Below are 18934 nucleotides of genomic sequence, written 5' to 3'. Positions count from 1 at the left end.
CCATTATTTTTCAATCCCTTTCAAAGTAAAAAACAAGAATGTGGACATGTAGCAAGAGGGGGAGGTTAGATTTTAGTGGATTTCAAGAATCAGAGGGAAGACATTACCTGTGAGAGGCCCACATGGAAGAGAACAGAGAAAAAGTTATTCTCCCTTATATTAAGTTCCTTTCTTCCCCCTCATCTGTTTCTCATGTCAGACATGGCAATACGACTCAAACCCAAGAAGTCCTGCTCTTATTCATGTCTTCCTTCCTATAGCTCTCACCACTAGAGAAACTTCTAGCCTTCTATCTTCAGAAGTTCCCAGGAGTTGGAGTAGGGGGAAGGGCAGTTTGGGGTGATGGTGGAGAAAAAGAACGATCCCATGGTTCTCAGAGAACCATAAAAAGGCACAGATTTATAGCTGAGAAAGGTAGTTCCCTCCACATCTTTTATAGACTCTCATTAAGAGCTTCCAGGTATGCAGAGAATGTCACAGCTTCAGGACAGGGAAAAGAGGACTGGAGTCAGCTAACTATATCTGGATCCTAGATCAGCTACACTAGGGCGAGTGGGGAATAGAAAGGAAAGGTACTTGGATCTTAGATAATGAATTCCAAGCCTGGATGCTTTTAAAGGGACTTACTATGTTAAGATTTGAATTATTAAAAAAGGCAGGCATCCTGAATTTTCATACACTCAAAAAGTATGCAAGGAATGACTACAATGAGACAGGAAGAGGAGGATTTGGTGATCAGGTTTGGAGATGAACGACTTCTGATCAACATAAGAACAGCTGCTGGAATTGGATGAAAAAGGTTATTAAAAAATCCATTTAGGGGCACCTGGGAGGTGCAGTCAGGTAAGCGTCCCACTTCGGCTCAGGTCACATGATCTCACTGTTCTTGAGTTCAAGGCCCACATTGGGCTCTGCACTGACAGCTCAGAGCCTGGAGTCTGCTTCAGATTCTGTGTCTCCTCCTCTCTCTGCCACTACCCTGCTCACACTGTCTTTCTCTCTCCCAAAAACAAACGTTAAAAATTTTTTTTAACAAAGATGATGATGAAGAGACAAAGTGAAGAAAACTTCTGAAGGACCCAGTGCTCTATTCCTATACCTATTTCTTACTTTTCCCATCCTTGGGTAGAAAACCCTTACTGAATCTATAGTCTCTCTCAAGCTACAAAACAACTAATTTTCTGTGGTTCTGTTTTCAAATAAAGTAAGAGACACAGTAAAGAGAGGAAAAGTTAGCCTCAAGATCAGGGCCTGGAGAAAAGAAAAGGAAGGCAAACAGAACAGGCCAGAAGGAAGAGAGGGAAGGAAAAGTTTAACCAGTGTTCCCTTTTGTTCACCTCTCCAAAGTCTCAAATTGGGGCAATTTTCACAATAAATAGGCAATCTTTGGATCTGCTCTCCAAGGCATAGTTTTTTTAAAGCATCTAAACTTAGGTCCCCATCCTACTCAGCTACCAAAGAGGCATTGTGGAAGGAGATTCTTGTTAGGAAGGAATTCAAACCATTACTTTTCTTTTTTTTTTTTTATTTTTTAATTTTTTTTTTTTCAACATTTTTTATTTATTTTTGGGACAGAGAGAGACAGAGCATGAACGGGGGAGGGGCAGAGAGAGAGGGAGACACAGAATCGGAAACAGGCTCCAGGCTCCGAGCCATCAGCCCAGAGCCTGGCGCGGGGCTCGAACTCACGGACCGCGAGATCGTGACCTGGCTGAAGTCGGACGCTTAACCGACTGCGCCACCCAGGCGCCCCAAACCATTACTTTTCTATTAACCACAAAACCAGGAGAGTTTTAGTAGAAACTGAAATAAGGAATTACACCACAGCAACACAGGATCTGATCAAGGTATGAAAGTCTTCACGTAAGGTGCCAGGCATTTAAGTTTTATTCTAAAAAACAAAACAAAAAAACCAAAAACTAACCTTACAGAGATGTCTAGAAATAAAGAGTAAGAGGAGAAACCCTATACCAACATATCCAAAAAAGATTAAGTAGGATGTCTCAAATCTAGGTGAAACATCAAATACAAACAAGTAGCCTGCTTAGAGCCAAACCTAAGAGGCTTGGCAAGGAAAAGGAGTTTTAGTAATATCTAAGAAACACAACCACCAAAACTGTGTACTTCTGAAGACAACAAATTAGCACAGGATTTGATTAGATAGAATGTAGAAGCTTCCAGGGGGGCCTGGCTGGAAGAGCATGCTTTTGATCTCCAGATCTATCTTGAGTTCACTGAGCCCCAAGCTGGGTGTAGAGATTACATACATACATACATAAACAAACAAACTTAAAAAAAAAAAAAAAAGTAGAGGCCTCCAGTCCACTGCTTCCTAATGACCTAGATAACAATTCTTAACACCTCTGACCATCTTCTGTCTTGCTTTGAATCCCTACACTTTCTTCTAGCTCTGAGGGGTAACTGACCCATCTCCTTTCCTGAACTGCATAACCAGTAGGGTTCCACATATTGGTTCTGACTGAAACCAGATAGTATCATACCATGTCACTCTTGAAAACAGGGTCCTGCTGGTCTTCTTAATAGGGACACGGAACTCCATTCCCTAACAGACTACCAATCATCAGCCCTTGTATTTATATCCTTTGCACCTCCTAAAACTCAGGGTTCCCCCATGTTCTACTCCTATGGGTCACGCCAACCTGCCAAAGCAAAGAGTCAGGGCGAAACTTGGCCTCTTCATAGAGGATAAGAATAAAAGGATGCTTGTGAGTATGAGAGAAGGGAATAAATAGGCTTAAAGGGACAGACTCAAATCCTTTTCCTTATTCTCTTTTGTAAAGGATAAAGGCCTTATGGCTAATTTCCTGTAATATTTGCCCCTGAAGCTCCCCCTTATCTAGTCTAATCTGGCCCCAAGAACTCAAAGGAGCATCTGATAAAACGCATTGTTTTCTTTTCTATTTGTTTTTTATTAACAAGCAAAATAATAATTAAAAAACAACACAAGAACAACAACCTTAAAGTTGGAACAGCAATGAGTCAAATTGCTGCTGAAGTTCCTGGATGTACCCGGGGTACATGCTCTCTCACTGTGAGGCAGGACCTAGGCACATGACTGTGCATTTATATATATGACCAAGAAAAGTCAGAGAGATGGAAACCACTGGAGAACAGAAAGCATTAAGAGCTTTTCATCAGGCAATCCCAAAGCGCTCTGCCCTTTTCCTCTTCTTTGCCTGTAAGGAAGAAGCAAGAAGAAAAAAATTAGATTGCAAGACAACAGTGGCCTGGGTTCCTGGATGCTTTAATCCAAACTCACATGAGCTATCACAAGGTTCAAGAAGGAGGGAAGACCCAGGCTTAAGCTTGCTAGCCAGAGATATCATTCCTGAATCTCTCTAGTTATCTAGTTAGAGCTGGGAAGATCTGGTAGGAAAGGAGGGGAGAAGACTGTAGGGAGTGGGGAATAGGGAGTGGGGGGAAGAGAAAGAAGAGAATAGTGGTAGAAAAAGATTCCTGAAGGAGAGGGCCACTCAGCCTTATAGTAAGTTAGTCTGGAAACAATGACTCTTAACAGGCTGGAGAGTATTCCAGTCAGTGGGGAGATGACAGATCTCACAGGAAAAGAGTTGACCAATGCTATTTTTTCACAGAGAAAGTGAGGAGGATGCCCTTCTGGGCATTAAGCCCCAACCACCAGCTATTCGGTAAGCCTCCAAATCCACAGAGGACACATAAATCTACAATGCTAACAGAATAACTGGGAGGGAAGTGAGTCCTTAATATGAATCTCCTTAAGGGAGTCAGTACTGGAGAGAGGCACAAAATGAGGAGTGGGGGAGAAGGAGATAAAGATGTTTTTGTTCTGGGAGTGACTCACAAACAGCACTGAGTCTTTCATCCTCACACCAACTACTGCCTCCAGCAGAGGGGACTTTTTTTTTTTCATTCCATCCACACAGGAAGTTTAATTTAGATTAAAAAGAAGAGTGTAACGGGGCGCCTGGGTGTCTCAGTTGGTTGAGTGACCGACTTTGGTTCAGGTCATGATCTCATGGTTTGTGAGTTCGAGCCCCACATCGGGCTCTGTGCTGACAGCTCGGAGCCTGGAGCCTGCTTCGGATTCTGTGTCTCGGTCTCTCTGTCCCTCCCCCACTCATGCTCTGTCTCTGTCTCAGAAATAAACATTAAAAAAAAAAAAAAAAAAAAAAAGAAGAGTGTATAGAGGGGTGCCTGGGTGGCTCAGGCAGTTAAGCACCTGACTCTTGATTTTGGCTCAGGTCATGATCTTGCGGGTTGGGAGTTTGAGCCTTGCATCGGGCTCTGCACTAACAGTGCGGAGCCTGCTTGAGATTCTCTCTCTCCCTCTCTCTCTGTCCTTCCCGCTCTCTCTCAAAATAAATAAATAAACTTAAAAAAAAAAAAAAAAAAGAGTATATAAGCCCAGCCCATTTTACCTGGATGACTGACACAATTCTTTGGAATCAAATAAAAGTTACCTGATTCATGTAAACTCCATCAACCTCTGATGTTACTACTGCTTTACATGCACTGACTCTCCCAACAAAAGCCACTATTCCTTGGCAAGCAACAAAATCCTCATGTGCCTTATCCTGGAGAAGCCAAATGTACCACCTTAGTGAACACCACTAGTTCAACAGTTTCCTTGGCAAAGAGGGAGCAGTTTTACTACAATTAAAACAAGCCTTTAAGGGGGCACCTGGGTGGCTCAGTAGGTTAGGCGTCCGACTTCAGCTCAGGTCATGATCTCACAGCCAGTGAGTTCAGGTCCCTCAACAGGCTCTGTGCTGACAGCTCAGAGCCTGGAGCCTGCTTCAGATTCTGTGTCTCCCGCTCTCTCTGCTCCTCCCCCACTCACACGCGCTCGCTCTCACGCTCTCTGTCTCTCAAATATGGATAAATGTTAAAAACAAAACAAAAAAACAAGCCTTTAAGTTTACTACTGCTCATTCTGGCGAGTCAGTAATTAAGCTGATATTTATAACAGGTAATGCTTTATTCTGAGGCACCTAGGTGGCTCAGATGGGTGAGTGTCAACTTGGGCTCAGTCCATGATCTCACAGTTTGTGAGTTCGAGCCCATCAGGCTCTCTGCTATCAGTGCAGAGCCAACTTTGGATCCTCTGTCCCCGCCTCTCTCTGCACCTCCCCTGCTTGTACTCTCTCTCTCAAAACTAAATCAACATTAAAAAAAAAAAAAAAAAAAAGGTAATGCTTTATTCTAAATTAGTAGCACAAAGAATACAAACTTCTTCAAGTTTCTTCCTAATAGAGATGTAAACTTATCAGATTGTAAAATTTTCAGGGTTTATTTACAAGACTGACTGGGATATTTATTTATTTTTAATGTTGATTTAGTTTTGAGAGAGCACAAGCAGAGGAGGGGCAGAGAGAGGGAGAGAGAAGATATGAAGCAGGCTCTGCACTGGCAAGGCTGACAGCACACAAGCCTGATATGGGGCCTGAACTCACCAGCCTTGAGATTACCTGAGCTGAAGTCAGATGCTCAACCGACTGAGACACCCAGGCACCCCAAGACTGACTCTGATATTTATTCATAAAAAGACTTTGTAAGATTTTGAATGTGTTAGGTAATAGATATTCAAAGGTCATTTCCAGGGCTGTCTGGCTGGCTCAGTTGGTAGAGCATGCAACTCTTGATCTTAGGGTCATGAGTTTAAGCCCTATGTTGGGCATACAGCCTACTTTAAAACAAAACAAAACAATAAAGTCCATCCCCAGAGGTAGATGGAAAGAGGTAAATGTGGATTAAAGGAAGAAAGAACATTGCAAATTCTTTACCACCCAAGAAGTTTCTAGAATTCTAAACATATTATTTCAACAGTTCTTTATGTAAACCTCAGGTGATACTTGGTCTCCATTATAATAAAATACCTTTTTTTTTTTTTTTTTAATAATCTCTATGCTCAAGGTAGAGCTGGAACTCGATCTGAGATCAAGAGTCCCATGCTCTACTGAGCCAGGACCCCCATTATTGATACTCTTAAATTTAAATTTAAACCAAATCAATATTGTCTGTCAAAGCTCTGAGTAGTTTTGCCAGTGCTCAGGGTCTCAGCAAACTCAGTGAGTTACTCCGGTGGATAAACACAAGTCTTTAAAAAACAAACAACAGAGGCCCCCTGGGTGGCACAGTTGGTTAAGCACCCTGACTCTTGATCTTGACTCAGCTCATGATCTCACAGTTCGTGAGTTCAGTGCAAAACAAAAAAACTATAAATAAAGTGGTAAGAACAAGAAGTCTCATTTGAGTCCACTGACCAGAGGGGAGATATGTTCAACTAGTGTCTGAGGTGGATACGGTCTTCACTAAATAATCAAAGAAATACGCCAAGCACATAATCAAACACATTGTTACTAAATATAATATGATAGGCTTTGTGTCAAGCATTTTACATAGAATCATCTCTTTTTACATAGAATAATTTCATGCTTAAAATACCACTCCGAGGTAGGTATTATCTCTACTTCCCAGATGATGAAACTGAGGCTCAGAAAAGTGCCATAACTTGTAAGTAATACTAAGTGGCAAAAACACTTTTCAAATCCAAGCTTCTGTGATTCCAAATCTTGTGCTCCTTTCTAGGCTAATTGGCTTTAACACCGAATTAAATGTACTGATGGAATTCAGTGTGCCACTTTATCCAAACAGATACCAAGCAAAGAACAAAATATCTTATTACTTGGGCACTTAAGTAGTATGCTGAGGAAGGGGCACCTGGGTGGCTCAGTAGGTTGACTGTCCAACTCTAGATTTCAGCTAAGGTTGTGATCTCATGGTTCATGGGTTTCAGCCCTGCATTGGGCTCTCTGCGCTGGCAGTGTGAAGCCTGCTTGGGATTCTCTCTCTCCCTCCCTCTCTGCCCCTGCCTCTCAAAATAAATAAACTTAAAAAAAAAAAAAGGCCAGGGAGGGGCACCTGACTCTTGGTCTCAGGGTGGTGAGTTTGAGCCCCAAGTTGGGTGTGGAGCCTACTTAAAAAAAAAAAAAAGAAAAGGTAGTAGTAGTAGTAGGCTGGGGAAATAATGTTTCTTCACCCTCACTTCCTTTCAAGGGCTCTATGAAGCAGTCTAGGTATATTTTACCTCTGTATCCTCTGTGGTTCCTGTTCCAGCCGAACTTGTGACAATCCCAAATCGCTCCTTCCTCTTTTTCAGTTTCTCATCATCTTCAGACTGTTCAGGGACAAAGAAGAGGATTGAAACAAGTGAGCTTCCACTCACAAGACAAAAGAGAATGAAATTGTAACTTAATGGTCACAATATGCCAGCCAATCTTGCACTAAGAACTAAGTTATCACACAAACAGAAAAAAACAGGAAACTGAACAAGCAAGCATACAGTATGCCATCCCTAAGAATGATGAAAAACTTAATTTTAAGTAGGGCCTCAATATTCATAAGACACGTGGAGTCAAGAAAACAAAATACCCATACAACAAATTTCTGTGAAAAAACTTCTGTAATTCACAGATATGGAACACTGAGGCTTTAGTAACACCTAAGGACAAAAGGTTAGTAGGAGACACCCAAACTATTTGTTGAACACTGCTTACAAGTTCCATTTACTTGCCAAGGATTAGAAGGGAAAGACACCAGAGTGATGTTTCTGAAGAACATACAAAGAAAACCAAGCATTATGAATGCCCAGCAAAGTCACAGAAGGCTCTGAATAGTTTGAAATGATTTTGAAAAAAGGGGAGCCAAGAAATTAGCTGCAGTCATCTAAGAGAAAAGATGCTCTGGACCTTTCCCAAGCTTCTAAGAGATTCATGATACCTGCCCTGTAACTGGAGAGAATATTACAGCTAGTATGCATTAGAGCTGGTCATTCTCCTATAGCTATTTTAATGACTGAGCTAATGTTCACATCTAACACTGTTCAATGTTAAGAGGCTCATATATATTCTCATCAGGACCTAAACCCTACCAATTTATTTACCCCACTTTAAACAGTTATTTTCGGGGCACCTGGCTGGCTTGGTGTATCCAACTCTTGATCTCAAGGCTGTAAATTCGAGCCCCACGTTGAATATAAACATTATTTAAAACTAAAATCTTAAAACAAAAACAAAACAAAATTATTTTCTCCTTTTCCACCTTCCCCCCACACCCAATCACCAATAATCAAAACCACAGCCCTGGGATTAGTAAACATATAAAATCAGGGACACCTGGGTGGCTCAGTCGGTTAAGCGTCCGACTTCAGCTCAGGTTATGATCTCGCAGTCCATGAGTTCGAGCCCCACGTCAGGCTCTGGGCTGATGGCTCAGAGTCTGCAGCCTGCTTCCGATTCTGTGTCTCCCTCTCTCTCTGCCCCTCCCCCGTTCATGCTCTGTCTCTGTCTCAAAAATAAATAAACGTTAAAAAAAAAAAATTTTTGGGGCGCCTGGGTGGCGCAGTCGGTTAAGCCTCCGACTTCAGCCAGGTCACGATCTCGCGGTCCGTGAGTTCGAGCCCCGCGTCAGGCTCTGGGCTGATGGCTCGGAGCCTGGAGCCTGTTTCCGATTCTGTGTCTCCCTCTCTCTCTGCCCCTCCCCCGTTCATGCTTTGTCTCTCTCTGTCCCAAAAATAAATAAAAAAAAAAAAAAAAAAAAAAAAAATTTTTAAAAAAAAGAAAAAGAAAAAAAACACATAAAATCAGATGGGCTCCCTGGGTGTTCTTCCATCCAGAAGGATTTTAAAGAATTTGGCACACATCTAGACAAAGATCCTATCCTCTCCGTATATCTCATGAGACCCTCTACTCCATACATACATACGCACCCTCACCAAGGGCTAGGACAGTTTCTTTGACTTTATTTACAAAAGGTAACCAATATAAGGTCAAGTCAATAGTTCAAAGAAACTTTCGAACATACTTCTGTGTGATGCTCCTGAGCTAATTTTTTTTTTTTTTAAACCCCAGAGAGTTCATATCCTGCAGTCTGAAGGTAGGTTGTATAAGAGAGTCAAAAGAAAGGCAATCAAGAGATCTACAGAAACACATTAATTTTTTTAAATTTTATTTTTGAGAGAGACAGAGACAGCGTGAAAGAGAGAGGGAGAAACAGAATCCCAAGCAGGATCCACTCTGTCAGCACAGAGCCCGATGCTGCGCTCGAACTCACAAAACCATGAGATCACAACCTGAGCCAAAACCAAGAGTCGGACTCTTAAATGACTGAGTCACCCAGGCGCCCAAGAAACACAGGAATTTTTTAAAACCTCTAACTCTCATCCCCAAGGAGTTGCCTTTGTTCCTATGACCACAGAAGCCACCACTTTGGCGAAAAACAGGGCAGCTATCCAACCTTCTGCATTTAATCTATTTAACTAGTCCAGTTCTCTGAACACAGTAGGCAGGAATACTTTCTTGGTCTTTGGTTCTTTCAGCTTGAGAAGCATGTTTATTTTTTCCCTTTTGCTGTACCTGCCTTCTAGTAAGTTAGAAAGAAGTCAAGAGGGGTGCCTGAATGGCTCAGTCAGTTAAGCGCCTGACTCGATTTCAGCTCAGGTCATAATCTCTTCGGTTCATGAGTTCAAGCCCCACATCAGGCTCCGTGGGGACAGTGCAGAGCCTGGTTGGGATTCTTGCTCTCTCTGCCCCTCCTGTGCACGGTCTCTCTCTCTCTCAAAATAAATAAATAAACTTGAAAAAGAAAAAGAAAAAGAAAAAGAAAAAGAAAAAGAAAAAGAAAAAGAAAAAGAAAAAGAAAAAGAAAGGAGCCAAGAAAGGTTGGTGGCTATGAAAGACTGAAGTATCCAACACACACAAGTTCCCACTTAATCATAATGTATTACTAAGAAAAAAATATTGCCTACATAGTTTTTCTGCCTTTTTCATTATAACCATCAGCAAGTCCATAGTGGGCACATAATTGATGCAATCTAAACTACTGTAAAACACTGAGCCAGGTTTGAAGAAAAAAAGTATTCTTGTTTGTAATAATCATAAATTAAAATAATGATATTACTGTCACTAACATCTGAGTGCGTACTATATGCCAGGTACTGTATGAAGTTCTTTACATGCAGTTATCTCATTTACTTTTTTTTTTTTTTTAGTAGGCTTCAAACCCAGCATGGAGCCCAGTGCAGGGCTTGAACTCACACACGACCCTGATATCAAGACCTGAGCAGATATCAAGAGTTGGATGCTTAACTGAGTCACCCAGGCACCCTTACTTTTAAAATTAATTAATTTTTTTAGTAACTCTACTCCTAACATGGGGCCTGAACTCAAGACCCCAAGATCAAGAGCTGCATGCTCTTCCAACTGAGCCAGCCAGGCACCCCTCATTTACTTCTTATAATAATCTCAAACACGGTAGGTTTGTACTAAATAGGTATGTACTATTACATACATAGTAGGCACTATGACTAAATTCATTTCATAGATAAGAAAACTAAGACTTGGAGAAATTAAGTAACCTGACCAAAGTCTCACAAATAGTAAGTGGCAGAGCCAGGAATGGAACCCAGGACATTTTACTCAACCCACTTTCCTAACTTTACCATTTCCTCAAGTATCTCACATAAGCATTTCTTTGGAAGAACAGTAGCAGAATGGAAGAGCTGCTTAATTCCTAAAGGAAGATGGATTACTAAGACCCTTAGCTAAAGGTAGTTGTAAACTACTTCAACCATTTCCATATCAAATAACCTGGGTCAATGCTAGGATCCCATCCTCTTTTCTACCATAACATATGCCTCCACACTGTAACTAACTAGGGATCTAGGGAAAGGACTCCAGTTCGTAATCTTATACTAAAGATTTTCTCAACTGAATTTGTTTCTAATTTTGCCTAACTGGCTACTCCATCTGTTGAACTGTAATAAAAGAATTAGGAAGGTTTCCAATGAACACAGCTCTCATATATTTTTCCTTACCAAAGTCACTAGGAAAAGTTTTCTTGATTTTATCTACCACCATTTAGATAGAAGTAAGATAAAAATGGAGCACTCAAAATGAGAATCTCTATAGAATATTCTAGATGAAACCTCTCACTTTCATGAAGTCTCCAGGCCAAGCATGGTGTTAGGGGTAATAAAAGGAGCATCCACACTCGTCATGAGGAAAGGCAAGACTAGATCCTATATTGCTGAACTATCACTATATACTTATTTTCATGCAATTCAGAGGTAGGGGTACTTTTAACAAGTTCAAATTACAGACAGGGAGATGGTACTTTTGAAACACAGCCCTTCTCCCTCCTCCCCCCCTCACCCCCCCCCCAGTGCAAACCCTGGGGCCACTCCCTTCACAAATCTCATCACAAAGCCTATGTCTATTTAGAATGTGTGGGACAGCCTTTCCTCTGGTTCTCTATTTTGCTACATCCTGAAATGGGGATTTTCACTTCCAAATTAAATTTCCTGTGCTTCCTTTTGAACTAAGAGGTAAGGAAAGACTGAGGGAGGAAAAGAAAGGAGAGGGGGCACACTTCTCTAGCCATTAAGTCTAGGGTCAGAGAGTTCTCCATGAGCTTCCCTTTTTAATCAGACCTTTGGTATCTCTACTGGAGATCCAGGCAGAGCATCTGCTGCAAATCTACCAGGGGCTCTAGGGGGAAAAAAAAACAATACAGATCCCCCACCTCCCACCCCCTACAAACAGCCTGCCCACCCCTCACCCGCAGAGACCAGTGAGGGTTTTATTTATTTTGTGCATGCCTGCCCTTCCCTCCCCACCCAGAGCCCCTCAGCTCCCCTCCTAAAGCCTCTTTCCTCCTTGCCCTGCAGGGAAAGTGCACAACAGGCCCAGTAAATCAACACAGTTCTAATGATCTCTCTCACTTGACCCTTCTAGCGTGACGGTGTCGCATGGAAACAAACGTACAATAAACTTCACTCCATCTTTAGCTCCTTGCTGACAGGTTTTGATTCATGGGATGGTGAGACCCATCTGAGGGAAATTACCTCGATCAAAACGCATCTCTCTCTGCATTCATCAGGCCAATACTCCCTCAGGCCATGCTCAAGTGCACAAATGGGGTTGTGCATCTGCAGGCAGGACTGACCCCTCTAGCTCAGTGTCATATTCATTTGCAAACCTTTCCCTTCTTGATTCTCCCCCCACTTCCCTCCCGCAAACCTTCAACCACTAACAAATCCTTTTTTTTTTTCCCATGTATGCTCCTGTGGGGGAAGAATAGTGCTGGAATCTAAAGTGCCCTTATTTCTTATCAAGTGGAAACTCCTCAAAACATACAACTTGTATCCAAAACCAGAAAAGGAACCTGTCCTCACTGACTAAACACAGGCATTGGATGTTCAGATTGATCCATATACTTCACTTGCCCCATCCTCAAGACTTAAAGAGCAAGCCAACTGACTGACAGCCAGTAATTTCAGCATACATAATCCTTCTATCTCCCAATAACTGCCTTGTCTTTCTTTTTAAAAGCTCGTTGATAAAAATAAGAAAGAGAGTTGTGCAAAAGATGAGAGAGCCCATATACAAAACACAGGACAGAAAGCAAGGTATATATTTAAAAAGCCAAATATCCCCATGAATTACTATCAATGTATTTTCCATCATGGAATAAGATAGTTCTAAACTGAGCTCTTCAAATTCTTCAACTTTCCAAATTCACCTTTCTTGTTTCCCTTTCATATTTGGAAAATCCTCAGGCAACATAAAGAAAACAATGCCTTCTAGAAGGAAAAGACTGAGACATTCAAGACTACCTTGAGATATAAATTACATGTGTGAAAGCACTTGTATATAGGGACTATTATATAAACATTCAATAAATGGTAGCTATTATTTCCACTGCAACCTTCCTCCTGGTCTTTGAAACAAAGTCTGAGACCACCAACAAAATTCCGAAGATAATAATACCATTTATTTATCTTCTACATTAGAAGCAAAGTCATCAAAAGTAGGTAAGGGGGCTCCTGGGTGGCTCAGTCAGTTAAGCATCTGGCTCTTGATTTTATCTCAGGTTATGATCTCACAGTTTGTGGGTTCGAGCCCCATGTGGGGCTGTGCACTGACAGTGCGGGGCCTGCTTGAGATTCTGTCTCTCTCTCTCAAAATTAAAAAAAAAAAAAAAGTAGGTAAGAATCTTGGGGTGCCTGGCTGGTTCAGTCTGAATACCATGCAATTCTTGATGTCAGGACCATGAATTCAAGTCCCAAGTTGTGTACAGAGATTACTTAAGCTAATAAATAAAAACTTAAAACAAAAAAAGTAGGGACACGTGGGTGACTCAGTTGGTTAAGCATCCAACTTCAGCTCAGATCATGATCTCAGTTTGTGAGTTCAAGCCCCGCGTTGGGCTCTGTGCTGACAGCTCAGAGCCTGGAACCTGCTTCAGATTCTGTGTTTCCCTCTTTCTGTTCCTCCCACTACTCACACTCTGACTCTTTCTCTCAAACATAAATAAACATTAAAAAAAAAAAAGTAGGTAAGAATCAGACCCATTACCAAGACAACAAAGAAATTCCCTTTGTCTGCAAAGTGAATGAGTATTTGGAATGATGAGTAGATTCAGGGTTAAAGTGTGGCAGAATAAGTAATGAGACAAAACCAATCTTCTCCAACAAGTATTATTAACCATCTTCTTCTGAGACCCTAAAAAAAAATTTATGCTGCCAGGCTTTACCGATTTCATTAAATCTAACAATTAATGACAACACCAAAAATATCTAGATAATATCCAAGGGAACAGAGCAAGGATCCAAACTCTAACTCTGTAGACCCAATCTTAGGTACTAACTATAAAGGCCCCTGAGGAATTGCTTTCACTGAATTACAGACATCAGTTTCCACTGACAGTTTGGAGCCTAATGTGGGGCTTGAACTCACAAACCATCATGACCTGAGCTGAAATCAAGAACTGGAATCTGGGCACCTGGGTGGCTCAGTCAGTTAAGCGGCCGACTTCGGCTCGGGTCACAATCTCGCGGTCCATGAGTTCGAGCCCTGCGTCGGGCTCCGTGCTGACAGCTCAGAGCCTGGAGCCTGTTTCAGATTCTGTGTCTCCCTCTCTCTCTGACCCTCCCCTGCTCATGCTCTGTCTCTATCTCAAAAATAAATAAAAACATTAAAAAAAAATTAAAAAAATTAAAAAAAGAATTGGAATCAACTGAGTCACCCAGGCATTCCTCCATCAACATTTTAAATAATACCACAAAATTAATCCATTCATCCACTAGTCATTCAAATATCTACTTAGTGTCTAGGTTAGGCACTGTTCGGGCATTGGGAACAGAGATGAGTAAGACCAAGGTCCTTAACCTCATGGGACTTATGAATTTACGACTGAGTTCTGGTAAAGATGTATACTATTGTTTATTACATTACTGCATTATGAGGACCCATTGGGAAATTTTCTTCCTGGTCCCCAGATGTAAAATAATTATGCTTTTGCTGATCAACTTGTAAGTTTTTACCTTCTGAACCCTGTGAATCACTGGAAACACTCTGTGTTTTTTCCTATTGATAGCTATAAAATTTGGAGCCAAATGTATGGTCTGTCTCTGGTAAGCAGTTTTGAAAATATTTCTATTAGCCAGAAGTATTAAGGTGAGAAAGAAGTATTAAAGTGAGATCTAGAGACAGTGATCCAATACCCAGATCCCTAGACAGAAGCTTAGAAGATGAAGTGAAGTTAGTTACAGGGTTGCTGCTGGTGCCTTAAGAACTTACTCCTCTCGGGGAACCTGGGTGGTTCAGTCGATTGAGCATCCAACTTCGGCTCAGGTCATGATCTCATGGTTTGTGAGTTTGGTCTCATTGCTGTCAGCGCAGAGCCTTCTTCAGATCCTCTGTCCCCCTCTCTCTGTCCCTCCCCTGCTTGCGCTCTCTCAAAAATAAACATTTAAAAAAAAAAAAAAAGAACTTATTCCTCTCTAAATATAATGGGATTAATTAGAAAACACTTCAGTGCCCCCAAGAAGGAAAAAGAGAGGGAAAGGAAGTACCAGGTTATTACTAGACATATTAAATTAAGGGCTCTTGTCAATGGTTTGCATGGCATATATATACTATAGCCAGGAATTAAGTCCCAAACGGAAGATCAGCTACAACAATCAGCAGCCTGAAATTCATAGACACTTTCTAAAGTGATTGTTTCTTTCTATGGCAAAGGGTAGCAAGAATATCCAAGATGAAGTAGATTCTAGCTTTGTTATCTTCCAAACCCAATCTGCATCTTCAAGATACAATCTTATTACCAATGTCATCCTGAATCATCAAAAGAAACTAGGAGTGGCTTCCTGGCTCAGTTGGTAGAGCATGCAACTCTTGATCTACAGGTTGTAAATTCAAGCCCCATTCTGAGTACAGAGACTACTTAAAAAAATAAAATACTGGGGCACCTGGGTGGCCTCAGTTGGTTACACGTCCAACTCTTGATTTTGGCTCAGGTCGTGATCCTAGGGTTGTGGGATCAAGCCCCACACGGGGCTCCACACTGAGCATGGAGCCTGCTTAAGATTCTCTCTCTCTATATATATATGCTAATTTGGATGGAAATAAAATAAAATAAAAGACTTTAACCATCAAACATGTCTTAACAAACTAAAAGACTTTCTCTTAAACCTAAATTTTCCTTTTGTTGAGAATAAAATGAAACTACCCCCCCAAAAGACTCTCTCTCTCTCAAAAATAAAATAATAAAGTAAAATAAAACATATACACACACACACACATACATATTTTAGAGAGAGAGAGAGAGAGAGAGAGAGAGAGAGAACGAGCAGGGGAGGGACAGAGGGAGAGAAACAATCTTAGGCAGGCTCCACGCCCAGTGCAGGACCCAAAGAGGGGCTTGATCTCACAACACAGTGAGATCATGACCTGAGCCGAAAGCAAGAGTTGGATGCCTAACAGACTGAGCCACCCAGGTGCCCCCAAAAATAAAATCTTAGAAGAAGAAGAAGAAGAAGAAACAGAAACAGAAACAACAACAACAACAACAACAACAACAACAACTAGGAGAAACAAAACAGCGACCCAAATGTAACCAAGACTTTTTTAGGGGACCGTAATTCCCAAAACACAAAACAAAAGTATTTACTGAATTTAAATGTAAGATATCCTCACTACTGGGGTGCCTAGGTGGCTCAGTCAGTTGAACAACCGACTTCGGCTCAGGTCATGATTTCATGGTTTGTGAGTTCCAGCCCCATGTCGGGCTCTGTGCGGACAGCTCAGAACCTGGAGCCTGCTTTGGATTCTGTGTCTCCCTCTCTCTCTCTGCCCCTCCCCCACTCGTGCTCTGTCTCTCCCTGTCTCAGAAATAAACATTAAAAAATAAATAAATAAATAAAATAAAAGATATCCTCACTATTCTCAGAGGAGACCAAATGAATTAACCAAGCCAGACATTTTCCCTGGTCAGTGCAACAGCTCATCATTCATCATCTCTCCTTATACCATGTTTGAGAAGCAGAAATTTCAATCTAAACAACTCAGTCAGAGATATCCTTATAAGCAGAAAAAGACACTTCAGGGAAGCTCAGGTACTACTATGAGTTGGAGCAGGCTGTTCTCCTAGAACTGTTTTAATGACAGCTATTCTTCACACTCAACACTCTTCAATGTTAAGAGTCTCCTATATATTTCCATCACGACATAAACTCTGCCGTTTTATTTACCTCACTTTAACAGTTATTTTCTCAGAAGTCTTTTGCCTGGAATGATAGAACAGAGACTAAGAGCGAGCCAAAATGGGTTGCATTTCAAAAATAACAAATAACTGTCCCCTTTTGTAAACGAATTATCATACAAAAATGTTAACAGTTCTCAGGCCAGTCTGATTTTCCAAGGGAATGTAAGGTAAGAGTCAGGCAAAAAGAAAAGGAAGAGCTTTATGGGCACTTTCCTGACTCACTGCCACGTGACTGATGTCAGGATGAAAAGCAGAGGCTGGGGGCTTTCAAGCGATGGTAGATTAATAATGACATGGCCTTGACTTCCCAGAGGTAAAGGTTATGAAACACTCCAGGGTAAGTGGGCTTCCAATTTCATACTCTCAGAGTGAATGACAGCAACTGATGGTTTTTCTCTCAGAAACACTGCAATGCTTCAGCACACAGCTGTCACCTCCCTGTCCCAGTTTCTGAAATTTATCTGAACATGTTTATTCCTGAGCCTGCTTATGCCAGTCAGACCACAGAACATAAGGTGGTCCTAAACACTAATGCACAGAAGCTAACTAAAAAAGACAAAGGTGAAGGGCTGGACTAGCAAAGGGTATGCCATTTTAGCACATAATAATAGAGACACTCCCAACACTCCCACACACATAACAAAAAATACACTTCCCAATACAACCATCTTACCTACTCTAAAAACTTTTCAACTGTGAGATCAGAATCAACTTTCTAGGGCCAAGAGGATGCCAGGAAATTTAAAGCTACATGAGATTTAGAGACCACCAGGAACTGTATCTCCTCCTATCTTCCCAGGATTTGAAGTCCCCAAACACAGCTCAGAACCAAACACTCTTCTGAGTCACTAGCTCCCATCACTTTTTCTCTTTATCTAAATCAAGTTCCTTCCCCAACCCCCACTCCTCTCCAACCCCAGAGGAGGTCGTCTCGGTCTTGATCTAGCTGACTGTAGGACAAAGCAAGGCAGGTGGAGGAAATGAAGGCTTCACACTTGAGACCCCCGGAAACCAAGTTTCTATTAAAAGTCCCCACCCTCTCTCCCTTAAAAGCCAGGAAGCTGCTGCTTTTAAGGATAAGTGATGCAGAGCTTGGCAGAAATGTCAAGAAGTCAGTAGAGGGAAGCTAAAAACTTTGAGGGGAAGTAAATGTGGTCTTAACCAAATATACAGAGAACGAAGGATGATAGTTACCTAGCATTCAGAAATTAGAATGGGCACTAGGAAAGCAGATTCTTCTCACCTGTAATATACACACACACGTGCACACACACATATTTTAATGTAAGAGCTACGCCCAACATGGAGCTCGAACTCACGACCCAAGTCACATGCTCTACCAACTGAGATAGCTAGGCACCCCATCTGCAATATTTTAAAATGCAGATTTCGGGGCACCTGGGTGGCTCAGTCGGTTGAGCAGCCGACTTCAGCTCAGGTCATGATCTCGCAGTCCATGAGTTCGAGCCCCACGTCGGGCTCTGTGCTGACAGCTCAGAGCCTGGAGCCTGTTTCAGATTCTGGGTCTCCCTCTCTCTGACCCTCCCCTGTTCATGCTCTGTCTCTCCCTGTCTCAAAAATAAATAAAATGTTAAAACAAAAAAATTAAAAAATAAAATAAAATAAAATGCAGATTTCTGGGGCACCTGGGTGGCTCAGTTGGTTGAGTGTGATTCTTGATTTTGGCTCCGGTCGTGGGATAAAGCCCCACGTTGGTCTCCATGCTGAGCATGGAGCCTGCTCAAGATTCTCTTTCTCTTCCTCCCTCTGCCCGTCTCCCCTGCTGGCATGCTGTCTCTTGCTCTCTAAAATAATAAAACAAAATGCAGATTTCTGGTTTCAATCCAACCTAATAAACCTGAATCTCAAAACGAAGAGCTTACTTAGGGAAATGTATTTTAAAAAGGGTCCCCTGGTGAGCCTTATGTGCAGCTACAGCTATGAATAATTGCAAATGGCTTTGAGAAAACAGAGACCAAAATTACAAAAAAAAACCCAAAAAAAAAATCTCACCAAGTCCAAACAAGGCTGCTGCTTGACTCCCAATTTTTCCCCAAAAGCGTCAGTCCTTCTAAAAAAGTTTACACTTCCTACAAACAGGGTATCTCAGCTGTAGGGATGTGAAAGGCAAAACAAAGCTATGAAGAAATCACAGCTGGCTCTAAGGAGCACACCTGTCTTACTTCCTTTGTAGAATTCAAGCAGCAGAACACAGAAACTCTTTTGCAAGAGGAGCTCAATACAAGGAAAACATGCCAAAACAAGATCAGGGAAGACTTCAGGTATGTGGGGGAAAGAGGGAGGCAACTAGGTTCAAGTACACAAAAGT

At 41.7% G+C, this 18934-nt stretch overlaps 1 protein-coding gene across 2 annotated transcripts in view; it reads right to left on the bottom strand.

Annotated features, from left to right (window-relative positions):
• The window catches only part of SARNP (SAP domain containing ribonucleoprotein), a 56615-nt gene that overhangs the window by 3260 nt on the left and 34421 nt on the right, over nt 1–18934 (bottom strand). The window contains exons 10-11 of one of the 2 annotated variants that reach the window (XR_009265621.1): nt 7088–7177; nt 2978–3197 (exon numbers count right to left, since the gene is read on the bottom strand). Coding sequence is in view for 1 of the 2 variants with exons in the window: in XM_058742449.1 (XP_058598432.1) it covers nt 3156–3197; nt 7088–7177 (132 nt within the window). In the remaining variant the exon portion in view is untranslated. Of the gene's footprint in view, nt 1–2906; nt 3198–7087; nt 7178–18934 lie in introns of those variants that run through there. The other variant, XM_058742449.1, reaches the window with a different exon arrangement.

The sequence above is a fragment of the Neofelis nebulosa genome, chromosome 8, assembly GCF_028018385.1.
Source record: "Neofelis nebulosa isolate mNeoNeb1 chromosome 8, mNeoNeb1.pri, whole genome shotgun sequence".
NCBI classification, from domain to species: Eukaryota; Metazoa; Chordata; class Mammalia; order Carnivora; family Felidae; genus Neofelis; species Neofelis nebulosa.
This window is presented reverse-complemented; position numbering and strand designations above follow the sequence as displayed.